The sequence below is a fragment of the Rhinopithecus bieti genome, unplaced genomic scaffold (genome assembly GCF_001698545.2).
Source record: "Rhinopithecus bieti isolate Rb0 unplaced genomic scaffold, ASM169854v2 scaffold_37555, whole genome shotgun sequence".
In the NCBI taxonomy this organism is placed as follows: domain Eukaryota; kingdom Metazoa; phylum Chordata; class Mammalia; order Primates; family Cercopithecidae; genus Rhinopithecus; species Rhinopithecus bieti.
The window spans coordinates 695,338-720,467 of record NW_016815947.1 but is presented as its reverse complement, the minus strand read 5'-3'; the positions used below and the strand labels follow the sequence as shown (position 1 = coordinate 720,467).

General features: G+C 39.2%; 1 protein-coding gene across 1 annotated transcript in view; it reads left to right on the top strand.

Moving 5' to 3' along the window:
* SRD5A2 (steroid 5 alpha-reductase 2) overlaps positions 1-24,920 on the top strand; it is a 58,617-nt gene extending 33,697 nt beyond the window's left edge. The window contains exons 2-5 of the mRNA XM_017854219.1: positions 15,597-15,760; positions 17,886-17,987; positions 19,923-20,073; positions 23,118-24,920. Coding sequence (XP_017709708.1) covers positions 15,597-15,760; positions 17,886-17,987; positions 19,923-20,073; positions 23,118-23,184 — 484 coding nt within the window. The 3' untranslated portion in view covers positions 23,185-24,920. The remainder of the gene's footprint in view (positions 1-15,596; positions 15,761-17,885; positions 17,988-19,922; positions 20,074-23,117) is intronic.
* Positions 24,921-25,130: the final 210 nt, after the last annotated feature.

Genomic DNA, 25,130 nt, shown 5'->3' with positions numbered 1-25,130 from the left:
TGACAGACTGGATTAAGAAAATGTGGCACATATACACCATGGAATACTATGCAGCCATAAAAAAAGGATGAGTTCACGTCCTTTGTAAGGACATGGATGCAGCTGGAAACCATCATTCTGAGCAAACTATCACAAGGACAGAAAATCAAACACCGCATGTTCTCACTCATAGGTGGGAATTGAACAATGAGAACACTTGGACACAGAGTGGGGAATATCACACACCGGGTCCTGTCGTGGGGTGTGGGGATGGGGGAGGGATAGCATTAGGAGATATACCTAATGTAAATGATGAGTTAATGGGTGCAGCACACCAACATGGCACATGTATACATATGTAACAAACCTGCACGTTGTGCACATGTACCCTAGAACTTAAAGTATAATAATAAAATATGAAAATTATGAAATAAACTACCTAGTTTATTTTATAAAGTGGTTACAAAAAACAAAGATGAATGTAGTTTTTAATTTACCTTGAGACTTTGTCTTTGATCCATGAATTATTGAAAATTATGCTGTTTAGTTTCTAAATTTTGGAGAATTTCTTGTTATTTTTATATCTGATCTCTGTTTTGATTCTATTATGGTCAGGTAACATATTCTATATAATTTTACTTTTTAAAAATTTGTCTAGGGTTGCCTTATGATATAAGATGTGGTCTACTGTGGTATATATCCCATGGCCCCTTGAAAAGAATGTGTATTCTGCTGTTGTTGGATGCTGTGTAATAGAAATGTTGATTATATCTTGTTGGTTGATAGTGTTGTTGAGTTCTTTTATATCCTTGCTGATTTTCTAGTTTTTCTAGTTTTCTAGTTTTCCTATCTATTGTTTAGAAATGAGTGTTGAAGATTTCAGTTTTAATAGTGGATCAATTTATTTTTCCTTTTGGTTTTGCTTCATGTAATTTGCAGCTTTGTTGCTTGATGCACACACATTTAAAACTTCTATATCTTCATGGTGAACTTACCATTTTATCATTATATAATGTACCTCTCTAATTCTGGTAATTTTATTTGCTCAGAGTCTACTTTATCTGAAATTAGTATAGTAACCCTACTTCATTTTTACTTTTAACATTTATTATTTTTTACTGTGGTAAAATACACATAATAAAACAACATTTGAACCATTTTGAGTGACATTAAATACATTCTTAATGTTGTGCAACCATCACTTTTCTATTCAGCTCATGACTCTTCATCTTATAAAACTGAAACTCTGTAACTATTAAGAAAATAATTCACGCCTGTGATCCCAGCACTTTGGAAGGCTGAGGTGGGTGGATCATGAGGTCAGGAGATCGAGACCAACCTGGCTAATAAGGCGAAACCCCATCTCTACTAAAAATACAAAAAATTATCCTGGTGTGGTGGTGGGCACCTGTAGTCCCAGCTACTTGGGAGGCTGAGGCAGGAGAATCGCTTGAACCTGGGAGGCAGGGGTTGCAGTGCACCGAGATTGTGCCACTGCCCTCCAACCTTGGTGGCAGAGTGAGACTCCATCTCAAATAATTATAATAATAATTATAATTCCCTCTACTTCCAGCCCCTGGAAGCCACCATACCACTTTCTGTTTCTATGATTTTGACTACTTTTAACTACCTATGTAAGTGAACCATGTGGAATTTGTCTTCTTGTGACTGGCTTATTTCACTTGCACATTGCTGTCAGGGTTCATCCATGTTATAGTACGTGACAGAATTTTCTTCCTTTATAAAGCCATTGTAAGTATATACCACATTTGGCTTATCCATTCATTCATCTGTCAATAGACACTTGGTTGCTTCCACATTTTAGCTATTGTGAATAATGCGTCTATAAATGTGTGCACAAATATTGCTTCAAGACCCTGTTTTCAGTTCTTTTGGTTGCATATTCAGAAGTAGATTTGCTCTATCATGTAGTAATTCTATTTTTAATTTTTGAGGAACCACCATATTGTTTTCCACAGTGGCTGCACCATTTTACATTTCTACTATCGGGGCACAATTGTTGCAGTTTCTCCACATCTTTGCCAAGACTTGTTATTTTTTGTTTTCTTAATAGTAGCCATCTTAATTGGTTTGGTTTGAGATGGTATCTCATTGTAGTTTTGATTTTAATTTCCCTAATGATTAGTGATGTTGAGCATCTTTTCAGGTTCTTATGGGCCATTTGCATAGCTTCTTTGGAGAAACATTTATTCAAGTCCATTGCCCAATTTTGAATCTGGTTTTTGTTTTTGTTGTTGTTGTTGAGTTTTAGGAGTGCTTTATATATTCTGGATGTTGATCTCTTGTCAGATATATGCTTTGCAAATATTTTGTGAGTTGCCTTTTTCCTCTATTAATAGTGTCTTTGATGCACAATTTTAAAGATTCTCCACGAAGCCCAATTTTTTTGTTTTTTTTCTTTTGTTGCCTGCACCTTTGGTAACATATCCAAGAAATCACTGCTGGATACAGTATTACGATGCTTTTGTCCTATGAGGTTTGGTGTACAAATGATCCCATCACCCAGTTAGTGAGCATGGTAGCCAACTGGTAGTTTTTCAGCCCTCAGCCCCCTCTCACCCTTCCCACTTTATTAGTCCCCAGTGTCTGTTATTTGTGTCTTTAGGTTCAGGTGTCTTCAACGTTTAGCTCCTACTTATAAGTGAGAATGTGCAGTATTTGGTTTTCTGTTCCTATATTAATTTGCTTAGGATAAAGGCCTCTAGCTGCATCCATGTTGCTGCAAAGGATGTAATTTAATTTTTTATGATTGCATAGTATTCCAAGATGTATATGTAACACATTTTCTTTGTCCAGTCCATCATTAATGGGCATCCAGGTTGATTGCATGTCTTTGTCTTTATAGACTTTTATTGTCTATATGCCAGGACTATATTGCTTTCATTACTATGGCTTGTAGTAAGATTTGAAATCAGGAAATGTGAATCCTCAATATTTTTTATTCTTTTTCAAAATTGTTTTGACTTTTGATGTCTCCTGAGATTCCATATGAATTTTAGAGTGGACTTTTATTTGTGCAAAAAAGGAAACGTCATTGGAATTTTGGTAGGGATTGCATTGAGTCAATAGATTGTGTTGGTAGTATGGACATTTGAAAAATATTGTTTTCCAGTCCATGAACATGGAATGTTTTCCATTTTCATATTCTTCTTTAACTTTTTTCAGCAATATTTTATAATTTTTTACTGTACAAGTCTTTCACGTCTTTAGTTAATTCCTAAGTGTTTTATTTCTTTTGATGCTATTGTGAATGAGACTTTCTTAATATCCTTTTCACATTGTTTATTGTAAGTGTATAGAAATGCAACTGATTTTTGTGTCAACTCTATCCTGCTACTTTGCTTACTTCATCTATTAATTTACCAGTTTTTAAAAAATGTATGTGGACTCTAATAGAGTGTTCTAGACACATGATCATATCATCTGTAAGCAGAGATAATTTTAGTTCCTCCTTTCTGATTTGTATCTTTTTGATTTCTTTTCCTTGTCTCATTGCTCTGGCTAAAACTTCTAGCACTATGTTGAATAGAAGTGGCAAAAGCAGGCACGCTTGCCTTGTTCTTGATCTTAAAAGAAGAGCTTTCATCTTTGAGTATGTTTGCTTTGGGTTTTTAATATACAGCTTTTATTATGTTGTGGAAGTTTCCTTCCATTCTCAGTTTGGTGGGTGCTTTTATCATGAAAGAGTGAATTTTCAAATGCTTTTCTGCATCAATTATTTGACCATGTGTTTTACCCTCCTTAAGTCTGACAATGTATGGATTGCATTGATTGATTTTTGTATGTTGACTTATCCTTGCATTCCAGAATTAAGTCTCACTTGATCATGGTCTATAATTCTGTTTATATGCTGCTGAATTTGGTTTGCTAGGATTTTGTTTAAAAAATTGCTTTGATGTTCACAAAAAATACTGCTCTATAATTTTTTTTTTCTGGTAGTATCTGTGTCTAAATTTGATGTTGGGATAATGCTGACCTCACAGAATAAGTCAGGAAGTGTTCTCTCCTCTTCATGTTTTCTTTTTTTGGAAAAGTTTGAAAACAATTGGGGTTAGTTCTTTAAATGGTAGAAGTATTTCTACTATTGGTAGAATTCACCAGTGAAACTGTCAGATCAAGGGCTTTTTTTTTTTTTTTTTCCTTGGGGGATTTTGATTTTTGATTACTGGTTGAATCTCCTTGCTAGTTATAGGTCTATTCAAATTTTCTATTTCTTCATGATTTAGTCTTGGTAGGCTTAGTATTTCTAGGAATTTGAACATTTCATGTAGGTTATCCAATTTTGGTGGGTACAATTATTCACAATGCTCTCTTAGAATTCTTTTTATCCCTATAGAATAAGTAGTAATGTCCCACTTTCATTTCTGATTTTAGTAATTTGAGTCTTGTCTCTATTTTTCTTAGTCCATCTAGGTGTAGAATTGTCATTTAAAAAATTTTTTTTTAATGAAGGAGCATTTGATTCTATTGGTTTTCTCTTGTTTTTCTATTCTTTATTTCTTTGATATTTGTTCTAATCTTAATTATTTTCTTCTTTCTGCTAGCTTTGGGTTTAGCTTGTTCTTTTCTAGTTCTTTAAGTTGTAAAGTTAAGTGGTTGATATGGGATCTTCCTTGTTTTTAATATAATCATTTGTAGTTTCAGATTTCATGCTTAACACTACTTTTGCTGCATCCTATAAGTTTTGGCATGTTGTGTTTTCATTTTCATTCATATCTAAGTATTTTCTAATTTCCCTTTGCTTTCTCCTTTGATCCATTGATTTTTTTTGAAGAATGTGTTTTAAAATTTTCACATATTTATAGATTTTTCAGTTTTACTTTTGATATTGATTTCTAACTTTATCCTGTTGTGGTCAGAGTTGTTTTGTATATTTCTGTTAGATCTAGTTGGTTTATTGTGTTAAATCCTCTATGTCATTACTTATACTCTGTGTAGTTATTCTGTTCATTTTTGACAGTGTGGTATTGAATTCTTTAACTATTATTGCAGAAATGTCTCTTTTTCCTTCAATTCTGAAGTTTTTGCTGTCTTTATTTTGATGGTCTGTCATTAGGTGCATAAATGCTTGTAAGTCTTCTATCTTCTTTCTATACTGAACCTTTTAATATTAATGTACTTTTTTCTTCCTGTAATCATTTTTTTTTTAAATTTAAAGTCTATTTTGTCTGTTAGTACAGCCACATCTGCTCTTTTTTCATTTCCATTTGCGTGAAATGTCATCTTCCATTTTTTCACTTTCAAGTTATTTGTGTCTTTGGATCTAAAGTGAGTCTCTTGTAGACAGTATATATTTGGACCATTTGAAAAATCCGTTCTGCTCATCTATATTGGTTGAAGAGTTTAATACATTTTCATTTATGTTATTACTGAAAAGGAGGAACTTACTTCTATAACTTTTATATTTGTTTTCTATACACCTTATAACTCCCCATCCCTGTTCCCTTTTGTATATATTCTATAGCTATTTTCTTTGCAATTACCTTTGGAATACATTTAACATCCTAAATTTATAACATTCTAACTTTTAAACCAGTTTAACTTCAATAACATAAAACTCTGCTACTTTAACAGCTACCTTCCCATCTCTTTTGATTGTTAATATCACAAAATTGCAACTTTATATATCATGTGTCACAAAACAGAAGTAATTCTTTGAAATGCATTAAACTCTTATATGGAAAAAAATAATGAGTTAGAAACCATAGTTTCAGTGATATTAACTTTTAGACTTTTAAAAAGTATTAGTTTCTTAAATCATGTAGAGAACACAAAGTCAAGAAACATTGTTATAATAATACCACCTTTTACAATGTCCCTATATTTACCTTCATTGATATTTTTATTTCTTTATATAGATTCTAGTTAGTCTATATTATGCTTTCATTTTAACCTGCAGGACTCCATTTAGCAGTTTTTGCATGGCGGATGTAGGGTAGCAAACTCTCTCAGCTTTTGTTTATCTGGAAATGTCTTAAGTTTCTCCTCACTTTCAAGTTTTGCCAGATATGGTATTCTTGCTTGACAGTTTCTTTTTTTATATTAGCACTTTGAAAATATCAGCCCACTGCCTTCTGATCTGTAAAGTTTCTGATGATAAATTTGTAGATAATCTTATTGCAGATGCTTTGTATGTGACAAATCATTTCTATCTCTTGCTGCTTTCTTTTTTTTTTTTGAGACGGAGTCTCGCTGTGTCTCCCAGGCTGGAGTGCAGTGGCTGGATCTCAGCTCACTGCAAGCTCCGCCTCCCGGGTTTACGCCATTCTCCTGCCTCAGCCTCCCGAGTAGCTGGGACTATAGGCGCCCGCCACCTCGCCCGGCTAACTTGCTGCTTTCAAGATTTTGTCTTTGCCTTTGTATTTGGAAAGTTTGATTATAATGTATATCCATGTCGGTCTCTATGAATTCAGCTTACTTTGAGTTAATTGAGCTTCTTGGAGGTTTATATTCATGTCTTTTTTCAAATTTGAGAGTTTTTCCACCATTATTTCTTCCAATATTCTCTCTACTCCTTTCTCTCTGCTTCTTCTGGGACTCTCACAATGTGTATGTTGGGCCCCTCGATGATGTCTCACAGGTCTCTTGGGCTCTGCTCACTTTTCTTCAATTTTTTCTTCTTTCTGTTCCTCAGACTTGGTAATTTCCATTGCCTTATCTTTGAGTTATCTGATTGTTTCTTTTGCCTACTCATATCTTCCCTCAAAGCCCTCTAGTAAAATTTTCATTTCTGTTATTTTAATTTTTAGCTCCAGATGTTCTTTTTAGGTTTTCAAAATCTTAATTTGTATTGTCATTTTGTTTTATATATTATTTTCTTGACTTTATCCACATTTGGTTTTGTTTTATTTATTTATTTATTTATTTAGATAGGGGCTTGCCCTGTCATCCAGGCTATAGTACATGGTTCAATTAGCTCACTGCAGCCTCAACCTCCTTGGCTCAGGTGATCCTTCTGCCTCAGCCTGTTGAGCAGCTAGGACTATAGGTGCATGCCATCTATGCCTGGATAATTATATAAATAAATAAATTTAATAGAGATGAGGTCTCACTATGTTGCCTAGGCTTTTAAATTTTATTTTTGTGGGTATGTAGTAGGTGTATATATTCATGAGGTACATGAAGTATTTTGATACACGCATGCAGTGCATAATGATCACTTCCAAGATGCAAGATAAAGCCCTCTTTACTCTTCACTCTCCTCTCCTTGAGCAGATGATGGGAATAAATTTTGTTGTTGTGAGCTGTACTGCCTGGTGTTGCAGGAGGAATGGCATAAACACTTCCTTAGCCACCCTGGCTGGTGTCCCATGTCCACTGACTCTAAGCCCAGCACAGCACTAGGACTTGCCTAGGAATTGCAGTCCTTGTGGCCTAGACTGCCTTTCAAGTTTGTTTAGGATCCCAGAGCACTTCAGCCCATGGTGGCAAGTCTTGTGAAAATTCAAATTCCAACTGCTGGGATGGTGATTCTCCTCTGGCTAGGACTGATCTGTATGCTCCCTGTGCGTGTTGGCATTGGCTGAATTTAGCCCAGTTTTACTTTCCACTGTGACAGGCCAGCACTGAGTTCAATGCAGAGCCCCACAATCACTGCACTTTCCCTTCCCCAGGTTTACAGATTCTCTCTCTGTGCTATGTGGCTGCTGCCAGAGGCATAGGGGAGGGGCATCACTGGCAATTCAACACTATGTTTCTTACCCTCCTCAGTGCCTCTTTCAGCAATACGAAGTTAAAACCAAGTACTGTGATTGCTTACCTGATTTTCTGTTTTTACAAAAGTGCTTTTTATGTGTGTAGATAGTTGTTAAATTGGTCTTCCTGCAGTGGGGATCGTTGTTGAAGGCTTCTGTTTGGCCATCTTGCTCCACCCTCCCTTTTTCAGTTCTTAAAATATCTTCAAGACAGTTATTTTAAAGTCTTTTTTGAGTAGATCTGCTGTTAGGTTTTTTTCAGGGGCAGTTTCTGTTGACTGTTTTTTCCTTTGAATGGGCCATATTTTCCTTTTTTGAATGCCTGTTGTTGTTGTTGTTGTTGTTGTTGATACTTGGGCATTTGAATTTAATAATGTGATAACTCTGGAATGCAGATTCTTCTTTTTCCTCAGGGTTGTTTGCTTTTTGTTATTGTTTTGTTTATTAAAATTGCTTTAGTCTGTCTCTGTGCCAAGGATCAGCCTGAGGTGTAAACGTAAAGTCTTTACTGATATTCTCAGAGCTTGCATCCTTCTATGGTCATGTGTGTTAACTTTATAATTTTTCCCATATATTCAGTTGTTTGTGAATGTCCTTATCTTTAATATCTGGTTCCCAAAAGGAGAAAAGAAAAAATGAAAAGAGAGTGGAAATAGGGTGCCAGCCCTTTAAATCCCTAGAAGTCATTTCAGCTAGATGGGAAGGGGTTTGCAACAATGCAATAAGGTGTAACAGCAAAGACCCACCACCTCTTTGTCTGTACCTCTCTGATCAGAAGCAGTAATCATCAATCTAAGCACATATGCCTGATATTTAGAGGACAGGGTCCTTTTTGCTTATCCTGGCTCCTTCAAGCTGTGTGCAAACTGCTGCAGGAATACATGCACAGCTGCCTGCCACAGGGGTGGGGATGGGAAATGGGTAGCTGCTACTGTGCTAAGAGCTAAAATGGACTGAACTGAAATCAAAATTAACTGCAATGTGCCATCCAAATGTTTCCCTGAAAGTTGCAAGCCTTCGGTAGACTCCAGATTTCCAAAATAGTTATATCAGACATACTCTGTCAGTGCAATTATTGCCTAATCAGGGAGACAGATTCCTCATGTTTCTTACTCTTCCAGCTCTCCAGGATGCTCTCCCTACCTTCCTCTATTTAATGTTTCTATGATACATCTTTTCCCATTTTATTACTTTTACCCTGCCTATATTGTTATATTTGAGTGAGTTTCTTGTCATCAACCTATTGTTTGTTTATGTTTTAGTCAACTCTTGTCTTTTAATTGTCTTTAGCCAAGTCTTGTCTTTATAATGATTTGAATAATTTACATTTATTGTAATTATTAATGTATTAATGCTTAAGTCTGAAATTTTATTTTTTGTTTTATGTTTGTTCTCTCTGTTTTTCTATGTCTGTTTTCTTTTTTTTATACTTCCTGGTGATTATATGAACATTTTTTAGAATTTCATTTTGATTCATCCTTAGATTTGATACAAGAGAATCTCTTTCATATAGTTTTTTAGTGGTTGCTCTTGGTGTTAAATTATATGTGCACAATTTTTCATAGTTTAAAAGTGTTGTCATTTTACCAGTTTGAGTGCAGAAAACATACTTCCCGCAATGCCACTTTTTTATTCCTCATTTATAGTATAATTGTCTTAAATATTTCCCCTTCATACATTTAGAATTACATAATACAGTGTATTGGCATCTATTGATTTTTAAAAATTCAGTTTGAGACCTTCTTGGTTCTTGGTATGTTAAGTTATTTTCAGTTGAAAACTGGACATTTTGAAACCTGAATGTAGAGGCTCCTTGTTGCTTTTGTGTGGCGGTGGGAGTTTTGGCTCCCTGCTAGTCCTCCACTGATACTTGTTTGGCTGAGAGAGTTAAGAATGTTTCCTTTCACCTCCCAACTGGTTTCCACTGACACCATGGAATGCAGTGGAGGAGGGAAGGTGGCCTTGTTGTCACTGGGAAATGGTGAATATTTCAGCTCTCCACTAGGGCTTCTCTGATACTACCCAGGCCAGCAGGAGGATGTGGAGTTAAGAAGTCCTGGTTCCCCATGTGGTCTTTATTAACACTGTGCAGAAGTGGGATGAGCTTGTTACTTCCCAGTAGGAATACCTGACTCCCTACTCAGCCTTTTCTGACATGGCCTGGCAAGGGGTTAGAGTGCCTATCACACAGCTTGGTAAGGGGGAAGTACAGGAAATACAGGGGGAAGTCTGATGGAAGCACTTGCGTCAGACTTTGCTAGTGGGGTGAGAGTGAGCCAGTTTTCTGTGGTGTTTGCTATAGCAGAGCAACTATATTCTAAAAGTTTTGTCTTTCTGGTTTTCCCTTTTCTCATTCCTTAGCTAGAGAAAGTAAGATTTTGTTTGGCTTTTTGATCTGTGACTATTGCATTTTATGATTGCCAACTTCATCAGCTCTAAATCTGGAATATATGAGGCAAAATGAAAACCCAAGAACACACTGCTTTGTTTTTCTTCAAATCCTAAGGTCTCTAGCCCATGTGCCTTGTTCTCACCAACTTTTAGAATCTTCTCATGTTTGCTTTTTAAATAATGTCCAGAGACTCAGTTATATGTAGCAGGAGGAATGTGGAAAAGCATCTCTACTTCACAACCCCCTGGAAGTAAAAGTTATGGTGCATATACAATGAGATAAAATTTGAAGTTCTGCATGCATATGATGTGTGCCACTTATAGCACATGATAGACTTTCTTTCATTCAAATTCATTCCAGGCCTACTGTGTGCCAGGCACTGTTCAAGGCATCGCACATATAGTGATGAACAAAATAGATAACATTTCTCTCTTTATGGTGCATACATTCTTGTGGAAAGAGGTGGACAATAACACAGAAAGTAGAATATGTTAGTAAAAAGTGCTACTGGAAAAAGTAAAGTAGATTTATGAGGCTAGTGAGTGCTGGAGGCATTGGAGGTTATTTATTTTACATAAGGTGGTCAGGGAAGCTAACATTTGAGCAGAGTGGCTGCAGTGAGATGTACAAAGATAAAAGTTGTAGAAGAGAGCAGAGATGTAGTTGGGGAATCAGACTGTCTAGGGTCTTGAAGGCAGTCAAGAATTTGGGCTTTTATTTAGTCACGAAGGAGGTTTTCAGAGGGAAGTAATATGATCCAGTTTACAGCTTTACTTGGTCTGCTGTATGGAGAATAGATTGCCGTGGAGTAAGTGTGGTGGTCAAATGAGGAGGCTTTTACAAATACCCAGGAGAGGTTTAATGAGAGATGAAACTCAGATGGAATAGTGGAGTTGGTGAGATGTGGCCAGATTCTGAAAATATTTTGCAGATAAAGATGACAGAAATTGCTAACAGATTTTATGTGGGGTATGAGAGAGAGAGAGAGAGATCAAAGATGGTCTAAGGTCTTTGGCTTAAGCAATTGGAAGAATACACTTGGCATTTACTGAGATGGGGAAGACTGAGGGAAATGCGAGTTTGGAGAAGAATGGGGAATCAGAGGTTTGGGTTTGACTGTGTTAAAATTGAAATATTCATTAAACTAGAGGTATAGTAGGAGGTTGCCCATATGAGTCTGAGTCTAAGGACTGCAGATATCCTGTCTGGAGGTATCAATTTGGGACTTGCTGTTCTATAGATGATTGTTTTTGTCCGTTTTGTGCTGCTTTAGCAGAATACCTGAGACTGGGTAATTTATGAAGAGCAGAAATCTATTTCACACAGTTCTAGAGGCTGGGATGTACAAGACCAAGGTGCCAGCATCTGATGGGGGCCTTCTTGGTGTATTCTCACATGGAGGAAGGCAGAAGGTGAAAGGGCAAGAATGAGCACATCCACTTCCTCAAGTCCTATTTATAGCAGCATTAATCCATTCATGTTGGCAGAGCCCTCATGATCTAAACACCTCCTAAAAGGCCCTACCTTTCAGCACTGTTGCATTGGGGATTAAATTTCCAGCACACAAATTTTGGGGGACGCATTCAGATTATAGGAATGATATTTAATGATATGTCTAGATGTGATCACGTAGACAGAGACTGTAAATAAAGAAGAAAAAGAGTCCTGAGTTCTGGGGGCACTCTCATATTTAGAGGTCAGGATGATGAGGAGAAACAAGCAAAGGAAAATGAGAACAGATCAGTGAAGCAGAAGAACCAGGAGAGTGTGGTGTGCTGGAAGCTGAGTAAAGAAAGTGTTTCCAGAAAGAGGGAGTGATTAATTTGTCAAATAAGAAGAGAGTTGTAAATTGATTATTGGGTTTGGGAATGTGATCGTCTCTGGTGGACTCACCAAGATTTGTTTCCACGGGAGGAGGGAGAAGGAGGAAAGAAGTGGAGGAGAAGACAGAGATGGCAAGCATAGGCAGCTCTCTGGAGTTGCTATAAAGGAAAGCAGGAAAATGGAGTAGTAGATGAACAAGGTTACAGGGTCAAGAAAGGAGTAATTACTATACAGAATAATTAAATATATACATGGAAACCTTGTATTTATATATAGAGTTTGAATTTATTTTGATTGACAATGAGTCTAAAATTTCATATAGTGAAAAGTCTTCAATTGGCTTGATAATCTTAGCAATAGCATTTATATTTGAAGAAGACTTAGTTAAATATGAGTTGATCTATGCAAGATGTGTAATTTTAAAGCTTTTTTCTTTGGTTTAATTTGGATTTGCAATTTCAGTTAACCCTTTCCAATGAATCCCCCCAAATGAATATTTACTTAGCAATGATAGAAAACTTTATATTTACAGAGTACTTATCAGTCTCTCTATAAGAACAAACCATAAAAGAACGAAAATTTATATTAGAGGTGTAGGAGGTAATTAAAGTGATGTGGTTCCAAACGAGGGAAACTGAGTCTCAGCCCATAGGTGGAGCATGGGATCTGAAGGGGAAACTCGCCTACAACTCTACAGCACCAATTGCCAGTCTCTTGAGCTAATAGACTCTCTCCCACTTCTCTTCATTGTCTTTGTCTTTTTCTAAAGTGCAACAAGCTTTGAACTACTTCCAGCTTTCCAATAGCAAAGTTATTCAGATTAGATGAACTTTATTTGTTCTCCGGGACTTCTAGCTCTCCAAAGCCTTCTGTCTGTACCCTGTGTTCACCAAACCTCCTTCTTTTTGCTTCTGGGAAACCCAATCGATTACATTTCCCAGCCTCCCTTGCAGTTGGGTGGGGCCAAAAGAATGAGGGTGGAATTTATGCCACTTCCAGCCTGAAGCATGGTCATTAAGAAAACCTTCTACACAATCCTCCTTGTCCTCTCTCTTCCTTTGCCTGCTGGATAGATGTGGTAGATTCCTTGGAAGGGCCTGGGTCCTGAATGGCTGTGGAGCAGAAAGTTGAATAGGATCTTACTGTGGCATGAGCAAGAAATGAGCTTTTATTATGTTGATCTTTTGATACTTCGTAGTTTTTTTGTTACAGTGGTGAGCCTGCCCTGATTAATACATACTTCTACTACAAGTATAACAAAAATACAACTTTTTTTTTTTTTTTTTTTAAATACCTTTCTGTAGCCTTTCAGGATCCTTTTCTTCTAAGAAGTCACCTTCAGGCTCCCAAAGCTCTCATGGAGTGTGAATGCAAGGAGAAACAAATAGCAACAATCCTGTATCAGTTACTTTTTCCTGCATCATCTTATTTAATTTTTATAGGAATCCAATGATTCTCATAAAATAGTAGTCCAATGAGTCCAACCTTATTAATCCAATGAGGTTAATAATTAACCTTAGTTTACAGATGAAGGAGTTTGTCCAAGATCACAGAGTTACGAAATAGTGAAGTCCTTCAAGCCTGAACTTTTTAACCACGGAGCACTTGCTCTCCCACTGCATCTTCACTCTGTTCTTTTTCCCTCTGGGGAAGGAAGAAAAGCTCATTAATCTAATTCACTTATGTACACTCTGGTATTAGCGACTCATTTTCCTTTCCCTTGTGTGTATTTGTGTTTTGAAGGAGGTGAGAAACAGAGAAGGTAATTATTTACTGAAAGACATGAATTGCAGGTACTGTTGTGATTGGGTGGGGTGGGAGGCATTCTACAGATGACATAGTAGACCTGAGTCCAGGTGTGAAGGGGAGAGGGAGACAGCAGATAGCATTTAGTTTCTAGGGAGACAGCACAGGAAGCTAACCTTTCTTTCCCCTTCAAGTTTTTAATACAAACACTTAAAGATCCTCATAGTCCATTAACTGGCCAGGAGAGCAGATGGTAGAGGTGAGGAGTTTCAGCATCCTGGGAACACCTGAGCAGCCTCCCTGTTCCAGCAGAATTGTAGATGTTCAAGCCAAGAGGAAAGATGTGAAACTGCTGTTGCCAAGGGGGAAAGTGCAGGTCTTCAATACAACCTTGATGTTTTATGTTTATACAACTTGGCTCAGCTGGGCACGGCGACTCATGCTTGTAATCCCAGTGTTTTGGGAGGCCAAAGCAGGTGGATCACAAGGTCAAGAGTTCCACATCAGCCTGGCCAATATGGTGAAACTCTGTCTCTACTAAAATTACAAAAATTAGCTGGGCGTGGTGGCGGGCACCTGTAGTCCCAGCTGCTTGGGAGGTTGAGGCAGGAGAATTGCTTGAACCCTGGAAGTGGAGGTTTCTGTGAGCTGAGATCACCCCACTGCACTTCAGCCTGGGCAACAGAATGAGACTCTATCTCAAAAAAAATAAAATAAATAAATTGACTCACACATAGTGCAACACCTGTCTCCATACTTTTGCCAGTCACTCCATAGTTTAAAATATGCTTCTTCATAGGAAGCATCAAATTAGATAATTTCATCCTCACATCAATTTTAGGAGGCAACACTCACATATGATCTAGGTACAAAAAAATGGTGACCCACATCCCTGACATGAAGCCCAGGGCATTTCTTAGACTTCCTGTTTTTGAGAAGGAGATCTATGACAAACCTCCCAGACTTTGAAGGAGAGGTGTTTCTATCCAAAATGCAACTGTGATTATCTGTGAAATCTGCAGATCTTGTCTAGTCTTTCTTGTCTGCAAAAGATCAGATGAATGCTCTGGAGATGTGTGTGGTTGTCTAGCATGAGTGTGTGTGTGTGCATTTGTGCATGTGTGTGTGCGTGCATATGTGTGTGTGTTTGTGTGTGAGAGACAGAGAAAGAAAAATGAAGGTAAAATTTACAGAATCAAATATCAGTTTTCAAAGCTTCAGGACCCAATTGTCTACATGGGATTATCTGCCCTGTTTAGGAAAGTGTTTTCTGGAGTGGAGCTCCAGCTCTGTGATGAATGTGCCAAACTAGGGGTTCCTTCTGAGAGAGTCATCATGTCCTTAGCATGCCGTGGCTTGAAGAAATCCCACAATGAGTAAATATTAGGTCTTGTCTGATGTTATAGATCCCAAACTTACTTAACTATGGATTCTCTTTTTTGAGTCTGTTACTCATTCGCATACAGTGACAATACATCTTTTTGAAAATGCCAATTCCAGAGTAATTAGAAAGGTTTAATGTAGAAAACTGGGATTATCAGAAGACCTAGATCTTGCTCTTACTCTACCACTAACAGGCTTTATAATTTTTGACAAATTATTTTATTTAGTTCTTTTCAAGTATTTTTTTCTGCTTTGAAGGAAACATTTCTTTAAGGATATTTATTGTACTTACTTAAAATTGTTATTCTGTCATGATAATTCCACTTTGTGGAATTATGTACATGGTACATGTACAAGATGGTACATGTACCAACATGGTACATGCTATTCATTATTTATTATGCAAATTATTTGTGTATTCTATGTTGTTGATTATTTCTTAGTGGTTGTACTTTTCAGGTATGGTACCTTCTGGTGTGAGCTTAAGAAAGAGGTGGGGATGAGACCATGTTCTTTTTTAACAGTGATTCCTAACCTTTCCTCCCCATGTGTCTCAGGACATTTGTGTACTCACTGCTCAATCGAGGGAGGCCTTATCCAGCTGTACTCATTTTCAGAGGCATTGCCTTCTGCGCTGGAAATGGATTCCTTCAAAGCTACTATCTGATTTACTGTGCTGAATACCCTGATGGGTGGTACACAGACATACGGTTTTGCTTAGGTAAGTGAATCTAGCCACTTCTCACCTACTCCCCAGTTAATAACCCTTCCCACAGTCTACGTCGCCATGGCCTCTCCCTACTGCAATAACCTGCTAATGATCCCATCTTCCCCTCCCTCACCCCTACCCTGGTCTTTTCTCTATATGGTAGCCAGAGAGATTGTTTAAACACATATCATGCCATTTCCCATTGCAAAACTCTCCAGTAGATTTCCTTTACTTTCAAAATACAAATTCTTTCCCACTGCCTTTAAATTCTAAATGTCCTTGGTGTTTCCAATTTCCCAGCCTCTTTTCCTGGCTTGCTGCACCTCCTTTTCTGTGCTCCAGTGCCAGTGGCCTTCCTGCTTTGCCACAAGCTGTCAAGCTTGTCCGGCCCCAGTGTTTTTGTGTAGGACTGTTCCCTCTGCCTAGTGCAGGGGTGTCCAGTCTTTTGGCTTCCCTGGGATACATTGGAATAAGAAGAATTGCCTCGGGCTACACATATATTGGTGTTAGTGTATTATATTACACTAACACCAATGATAGCTGCAGAGCTAAAAAGAAATTTCATAATGTTTTAAGAAAGTGTACGAATTTGTGTTGGGCCACATCCAAAACTGTCCTGGGCTGCGGGCTGGACAAGCTTGGCCTAGAAGGCTTTGCCCCCATGTATTCATGGGGGTTGATTCCTCACTTTATTTAGTTCCCCACCAATTTGCACCTCCTCAAAGGGACTTTCCCTGACCACCCTACCTAAAATAGTTGAAGACACTGCTGTGTGTGCTGTCCCCCTTCCTTCCCCACTCCCCTGCTATCCCTCCCCAGATACCCTTTCTTCCCGGCCAATGATCATTTGACTAGACAAGGTGGAAAATCCTTGTTTTATATTGTATCAAATAAGGTGAGAACAGACCTGATTGTTTTAACTAAACTATTCTTGCTTTTTGCCTGATGTATTTTGAAAAGCACTAATGTGCTTTGCTGAGAGGTTGAGTTGAGCCTTTATGTGGGACGGTGAGTGTTTCTGGGTTGTAGTAATGCCCTTTGGGATGCAGGAACTAGCATCCCTGATCCTGGCTCTCCTCACCTCAGAACAGGGCCCTTTCTGTACCAGTGGATAGTGTACGTGGAGACACCTCCGGGATATGTGGCTGAGTAAAAAAAATAAAGATGTGAACAGTGTGTGTAGTATGCTACTTTTAATGTCAGAATGTGTATGTGTGGGTGTGGTAGTGGTGGAAGTCAGTTTGTTAGTGGCCACGCCTCCAAACTAGCTCACGTTATTTTTATGAGAGTGGGTGTTTCAGTCAGGAATGCGCTCGGAAAACCAAATAATAGTGACTGGAATAATGCAGAATTCATAGTTCTTACATAACAACAAGCGTCGAAGTAGGTGGCTTCTGCATTCCTGTGGTTGCTTACCGACACCATTAATAACTCAGGCACTTTCTGTCTCCCCTATTCTTAGCATGTTTACCTGTGGTCCTCTTGTTAGTCACTTCATGGTTGCAAGACATTGACTGTAGCTCAAGGCATTGCATCTGGCAATCAAGACAGGAAGAAGGAGGAAGTAGGGGCACCGGTCTTGCCTGTACCTTTTATCAGAAAAGCAAACGATTTCCAAGGAAGTCCCCCCACCAAGACTTCACTTTACATCTTATTGGTGGAACTGGCTCCTGTGACCACCTTTCTCAATTCAACCTCTATAGGGGGAGATGGCAAAAGAAAAGGGGCTGGAATTGGCTGTTGAGATATGCAACCTCGATTTGACTCTTTGTGAATGAGCTAAAGGCTTACTATTATGATCTGTTCATTTATTTGTTTCTGTATTTAAATACTGGACAATGGTGCTGCCTCCTGCTGTCCTCTCTTTTCTGACCTGTCTCCATCGGTGGTGCCACTGTGCATTTTCAGCCTGAGTCTAGGAAACAGCACACCCAGTGCTCCCCATTCAGGACCAGGACTCATTGCCCTCCCCACTTTCTGCCATATCTTAGGACCATTCTTTTAGAAATTAAATGCCCTTCCCTTCATTTTTAGGAATTAAATGCCCCTCCTTTCATTTTAGCTTAGCTTGTGAAAAAGGCACCAAAATCTGGACACATTTTTTAAAACATTTCTCCTTTCTCTCTTCTTTGTCAAGGTGTCTTCTTATTTATTTTGGGAATGGGAGTCAACATCCATAGTGACTATATATTGCGCCAGCTCAGGAAGCCTGGAGAAATCACCTACAGGATTCCACAAGGTAATGTCTCCCCTGCCCCCAGACTCTCACTCTTCCCTTGAGCCTGCCCCAGGGATGATGCTATGGTAGCAGATGGAGAGGGGACGCTGAGGGCACAGATGATACAATACCTCTCAGCTTGCTCTTGACTTCCCCTGCATACCTAGTCCCATCACAGTACGTCTGCATTTCTGACCTGAACCCAGAAGCTCAAGAGAGCTACCAGAGCCCTCAGTAAGGTGCGAGACCACAATACCTGGAAGGTGGGAGACAGGGGGAGATTTGAGTAGGGTTGGAATCGGCTACCTACAACCTCATTGCAGTAGGCAAGATTGTCACGTACAGAGGGCAGGTAAGATTGTCATGTACAGAGGACTGATCCTTTCTAGGTTTGCAAATGATGCTGAATGCTTGGCCAATAAATGTGTCCCCTCCAATTGATCTAGACTTATCTTGTGAGCAGTTAAGGCTAGAACTTGTGTATTTCCTGCCACTTGTATATACTTTTAAAGGTGTAGAGAACTATATTTACTTAATAAAAACTTAGGATGGGAGATCTTAGCAGCACAAGTGCATTTTTGGAGATAAAGGTGAGCATGTTTGTAATCCTAACTGTTCCAAAGAAAGCAGGGTATGAGAAGGACAAATATATGCAGATGGGAGTGAATCAGTCCAAGTCATCCTTCAATAGATTTAGATGGGCATTTGTGTAGGTCCTTGGCTTCTACCCTTTTTGATGTAAATATAACCCTTTATTCACATCAAAAAATTTCCTCAATTATGACATGATGTTAGTGCACATTAATAGTCATTAAGAAATTAATGTCAAAGTTACTATGAATTCAGTAACATATTCAAATGAATTTGAATGTTGTTAATATCCTAACAGTATCTACATCAAACAAAAATAATTTAGTAGGTTAAGATGTGCCATTTACTGTATTCATAGACAATTTATAGGCCCTTTGCATTAGACCTATGGTTCCTCCCAGGTCCTAGAGAATCACAGGCTGGGAACCACTGATGCAAGCTCATCTTCAAGAAAGATTCAACTCGAAGGGGCTTTGATTTTAAAAACATTCACTCCATAACTAGATAAATAAAGAAGAGCAGAGAAAGCGCTTAAAAACCAGTTGCCAATATTAGTTTCCAACTTTTGAATTATAATAGAGAATGATTTAAAACAAATATTTTATATAACTATAGAAAGAACAAAATTGTTTTGGTTTAAACATCCCCAGTTTAATGTGGGTAATAAAATTTGAGTGTGGATATATTTAATATCATTAGAAATATGCTGATTTCTAGATACAGTCCTGAGAGAAGAAATACCTGGTTGGATAGAAAATGAAACATTTAAAATCAAGAAGCTGACTTCACCAGCTTCCAGCAGGACAAATACCTGCATCTCCTACTCTCTACTTTAAACATGAACAGAGGAGAGTGTTTTGCAGATGGGTGGGGAGGGGCAAATCCCATAAGAGAATCTAAATTCCTTCTCCCATAAGTTCAGATTTTTATTATTTTAATGTAGTGTGCAGTTTCACATTTTGGGACTGTGAATGTGAAAGTGTGGGTGTCCAGGAAAGGAATGGGGAGGTAAGAAGTGGCCCCAAAACCTTCCTTAATAGAACGAAACAAAAGCCAGACCTTCTACACCTCTCCCTTGTCCTACCCAAAGCTAGTGGTCCAGCAGTTGTTAGAGATTTGGATAGAGCCTGTTAAGCAGTTGAGGCCACTCTTCGTGACTCCAGAATGTTCTCCAGGCAACAGGCTGTTGTTGCTTTGTTTCCCCATCTCCCCAAGAGGATTCCACCAGACTCCTACGACTATGGAGGGAGTCTCCAGCCCCACATTTGTTCTCGCTGCCTTTGTGTATTTTGGAACAACACGGATGGGTTTAATGTCACAATGATTCAGTTGCAATGATTGACCTTCTGATTCCTCTGCACGCAGGTGGCGTGTTTATGTATGTTTCCGGAGCCAATTTCCTCGGTGAGATCATTGAATGGATCGGCTATGCGCTGGCCACTTGGTCCCTCCCAGCACTTGCATTTGCTTTTTTCTCAGTTTGTTTCCTTGGGCTGCGAGCTTTTCACCACCATAGGTAAACTTTTCAATAAAAGCGGCGGCATTCATGTAGCTTTCTTCTTCTCCAAACGGGCTTTGAACCCGCAGAGGAAGATTTAGAAACCAAAGATATTTATCTTTTTAAGGGAAGGTTGATACAAGAATCTGGGTTAGCATATTCTGACTTACTGGGCTTGTACTGAAGTTGGAAGTTAGCTGGATGAGAGTAGCAGTAATGAAATTTTTTTAAAGAACAAACATAAGTCCATGTAAACTGAGGTGACGGCCGGGAAGGTCCTGTGCCTGACTTGTTGAAGAAGGCTGTCCAGCGAGAAGTGCCTTGCACCCACATGAGTTAGCTGACCCAGGCTCTGTGCCCACCAGGCAGGCTTACCTGGAGATGGTTAGAAAAAGCCTCAAGAAGCAGAAGAAGCTGCTTCCATTTCCATGCTTCAATTTCATTCCTTCCCACCACATTTCTGGAAATGTGTGCCATAGGTAGGACCAGGGCCAGCACTTTCCAAAGCTCCACAGATAGTTATTTATGTATGTATGTATTTATGTATGTATTTATTTATTTACTTATTTTTGAGTTAGAGTCTCACTCTGTTGCCCAGGCTGAAGTGCAATGGGGCGATCTTGCCTCACTGCAGCCTCCACCTCCCAGGTTCAAGCGATTCTCCCACCTCAGCCTCCCAAATAACTGAGACTACAGGCCCACCACCATGCCCAGCTAACTTTTTGTGTTTTTAGTGGAGACAGGGTTTCACCATGTTGGCCAGGCTGGCCCTGAACTCCTGACCTCAAGTGATCCGCCCGCCTCAGCCTCCCAAAGTGCTGGGATTACAGGAATAAGCCACTACGCCTGGCCTCCACAGATGTTCTGAGGCACAGCAGGCTAGAGAGCCACTGGGAAAAAGTACTATTTTGGTGACTATGTGGCTGCTATTTTTAGCTACAAGATTTGGTGCTAACAGTTCAGGTAATCACAGAGCCCTGGAACTCCAGAAGGATTATTTCCCCTGGAATCTCTGCAATGCCAGGGTTTATTTTGGTACTGCCTTCCTTCCCTGACACCCACCCTCTATAAATCATAACCAAGGCCAACCCTAGCTTCCGAGGAAGGTAGGACAAGAAATCGCATGTATGGGGCAATCTTAGGACTGCTCCATCTGCTGGGAAATTCCAGGAATTGCAGGTGTTTCGGAACCCTCCCTCTGAACGTCTGGCCTAAAGCTTCACTAACCCCTGGGGTGGAGTGGGGACAAAAGAATTAACTAACAGTATTGCTCGAAGTGAAAGGTAATATATTAGGTTGTTGACAGGCTTTAAATTACCAAGTGTAAATTTCAGATCCTTTCCCTAAAATGGCTTTTGTGGAAACAGAAAGCCTATAATTACTGGAGACTGTGGATACTCAGGGAATGAATGGTCTTGGAAGCAGGACCCTGGGGTTATGACTCAATGCCTAGTTCTGAAGATTTAACCAAGAATGAGTTCCTTTTTTTTCTGAGTAGAATTGTTCGAGGACAACGTTCTGCAATGAAGCAACAGCTCATGACCTATTCCTACCACCTCCTAGACTCTGTGAGGAAAGGTGGCAGAGGGTTCCTAGCCCATAAGAGAGTCATAACAGTTCTTACCATTTCAGGCTGGGTCTGCTGCCCACCAGAGGCAGAGCAAGCAGAGGAGAAGAGAAGGCATCACTCAGCACTTGGAGGGCCCCTGGGAAGCATGGCCTCTACCGTGCTTGGTTAGGAGAGGGGCTGTAATTCCACCAGACGTTTCCAGCTGCTGCAACAATAAAACCCAAACTGAGGCTTCATTCTGTGATCTCATACCTCCCAGAGAAGGTCCAGAAGGCATAGTTTTTAACAGGCTAACAGGACTTTGTGAAGGCTCCTATAAAACAAAGCCAGGCACTCACAGCAGAGGCAGCACCGGCGGAGGCAGCCCACCAGCCTTTGCACATCACAGTACCAAAAACTAGCCACCTTTTGTAACTTATTATTTGCCCCCTAATTCAAACTAAGGTACTTTAATAGAGTGTATCATCTTGATTATGCCTTGAGTGCTGCCAGTGTCAACTAGTTAGGAGGACAGCCTGGCAACTTAAGGAGAAAGGATTCTTATAAGGTGCATTTGTCTCCTGTGGCTGCTGCAATACATGACCACAAACTGGGAGGCTTAAAACAACACAGATTTGTCCTTTCATAGTTCTGGAGGCTAGAAGTTTGAAATCGAGGCGTAGGCAGGACCATGCCCCCAAGATGGCTCTAGGGAAGAATTCTTCCTTGCCTCTTTTTAGCTTCTAATGGTGGCCGACAGCCCTTGGTGTTCTGTGGCTTATGGCTACATCACTGATCTCTGCCTCCGTCTCCACATGGCCTTCTCTCCTGTGTGTCTCTGTCTCTGTCTCTTTGTCTTTTCTCTTCTTCTTTTTAGGACACAGCCATATTGGATTAAGGGCATACCCTACTCCAGTATGACCTCATCTTAATTAATTTTATCTGCAATGGTCCTAGTTCCAGAAAAAAAAATTACCCTTTCAGATACTGGGAGTTAGGACTTTAACATATCTTTTGACGAGACAAAATTCAACTCATGATACATGGTGATATTTTGCTAGCATTCCCAGGCCTCGTGAAAGGATATTTTCCTGGGAACATTGCTGGTTCTCTTTGCCCATAGTCTTTGGTTCCTTCTGTTTCCCAGCTGAATCCAAACAAGTACTTCCTTCCAGATACTTTTTTTTTTTCCTGGTAGAATATACATAACAAAAATTTTACCACTTTAGCCATTTTTAAGTGTAAAATTCAGTGGCATTAGGTACATTCAAAATGTTGCACAGCCATCACCACTACCCTCTGCCTATTACTTTTCATTTCCCAGCAAAAGAAGCTTCAACATTTACAAGAAATAGGCTGTGGGAAGGAGAAATAAGAATCATAAATGACTATCGAAATAGTCAGACTTGAAATAACTGTAGGTTGACTTGTAACAAGGATTTTGTTAACAGCAAACCTCAGCTGTCAGCCACTGCCCCATTATATGTACAATGATTCCTTTCTTGTCTTTTAGGTTCTACCTCAAGATGTTTGAGGACTACCCCAAATCTCGGAAAGCCCTTATTCCATTCATCTTTTAAAGAAACCAAATTAAAAAGGAGCAAAGCTCCCACAACGCTGATGAAAACGGTCAAGCTGCTGAAACTGTCATTTCCATGATATAACTAGTCCTCCATATATATATATATAATATATATATATATAATATATAGTATAATATATATATACATATATATGTATGACATATATAATATAGTTGGTCTCCTGGTGTTCTGCCAGCTGGCCTGGGGATTCTGAGTGGTGCCTGCTTCGAGTTTACTCCTACCCTTCCAGGGACCCCATCCTGATCTCCACCCGAAGCTTCAAAAAGCCACTTTTCCAAATGGCAACGGTTGCTTCTTAGGCATTGCTCTGAGAAAGTACAAACTTCTCCTATTTCTTTCACGGGGCAATCCAAGTACACGTGGCTTCATACCCACTCCCTGTCAATGTAGGACAACTCTGTAATCAAGAATTTTTTGGCTTGAAGGCAGTGCTTATAGACCTTATTAAAGGTATGCATTTTGTACGCATACAGAGTAGCAGAGATTTAAACTCTGAAGCCACACAGACCCAGAGCAAACCCACTCCCAAATGAAAACCCCAGTCACGTCTTCCTTTTCCTTGGTGAATTAGGAAAGATGAGAAATTATTAGGTAGACCTTGAATACAGGAGCCCTCTCCTCATAGTGCTGAAAAGATACTGATGCATTGACCTCATTTCAAATTTGTGCAGTGTCTTAGTTGATGAGTGCCTCTGTTTTCCAGAAGATTTCACAATCCCTGGAAAACTGGTATGGCTATTCTTGAAGGCCAGGTTTTAATAACCACAAAGAAAAAGGCATGACCCTGGATGGCTGCTGAGAGAGTGGAGAACAGCATGATCCTGGATGGCTACTAAGAGGATAGAGAACAGTTTTACAATAGACATTGCAAACGTTCATGTTCTTGGAAACTGGTGGCAAAAAAAAAAAAAAAAAAAAAAAAAAAAAAAAAAGTGTAAAACAAAGAGAATTAATGATGAGGTTACATGCTGCTTGCCTCCACCAGATGTCCACAATGATGTGAAGTACAGCAGAAGCCCCAAGCAACTTTCCTTTCCTGGAACTTCTTCATTGTAGTTCTCAGAACTTGTTCAAGAAGGTGTCTCCTAAGGGCAGCTTGAGTGCCTCCCTCAAACGAGCTGCAGGCAGAGGCTGAAAGTTGCAGACAGAAGGGCACATCTGGGCAGAAAACCTGTTTTGTTTGCCTCAGACATTTTCTTGCTTTTTACAAAGTTTCAAAAACTTAAAAATTAGGAGATTCCTTCATAAAACTCTGGCATTCTAATTTCATTTAAAAAATTGGAGGATCTGAGCATACAGAGCCCACATTTCCACACCAGAACTGGAACTACATAGCTAGTAAGCATTTGAGTTTGCAAACTCTTGTGAAGTGGTCACCCCGGCATGGGTGCTGAGATATGGACTCTCTAAGGAAGGGGCCGAACGCTTGTAATTGGAATATATGGAAATATTTGTCTTCTCAGGCCTATGTTTGTGGAATGCATTGTCAATATTTAGCAAACTGTTTTGAGAAATGAGCACCAGTGGTATTAAGTACAGAAACTCACTATATAAGTCACATAGGAAACTTGGAAGGTCTGAGGATGATGTTGATTACTGAAAAATACAAATTGCAATCATATAAATAAATGTTCTTGTTGTTCATTAAATACCTTAAAAATCATGAATGTTAAGTAATTTTGTTTGAATTAAAATATCCTGGGACTTCTGGAGATTTTCACAAGATATTGAGGTATGCTTCTCTGTCCCTCCTTCCCCCGTTCCCATTCACCCTGTCTGTAGTGTCGTTTCCTTTCTTCTCTTCTCTCTTCATGAAATTAGGGGCTGTGTGCTGGAAATAAAGAAGTATGACTTATAGAGCCTCTCAGCCACAATTCAGAACTACAAGGAACTACAATAAACGTGCAGGAAAATGTCCTGAG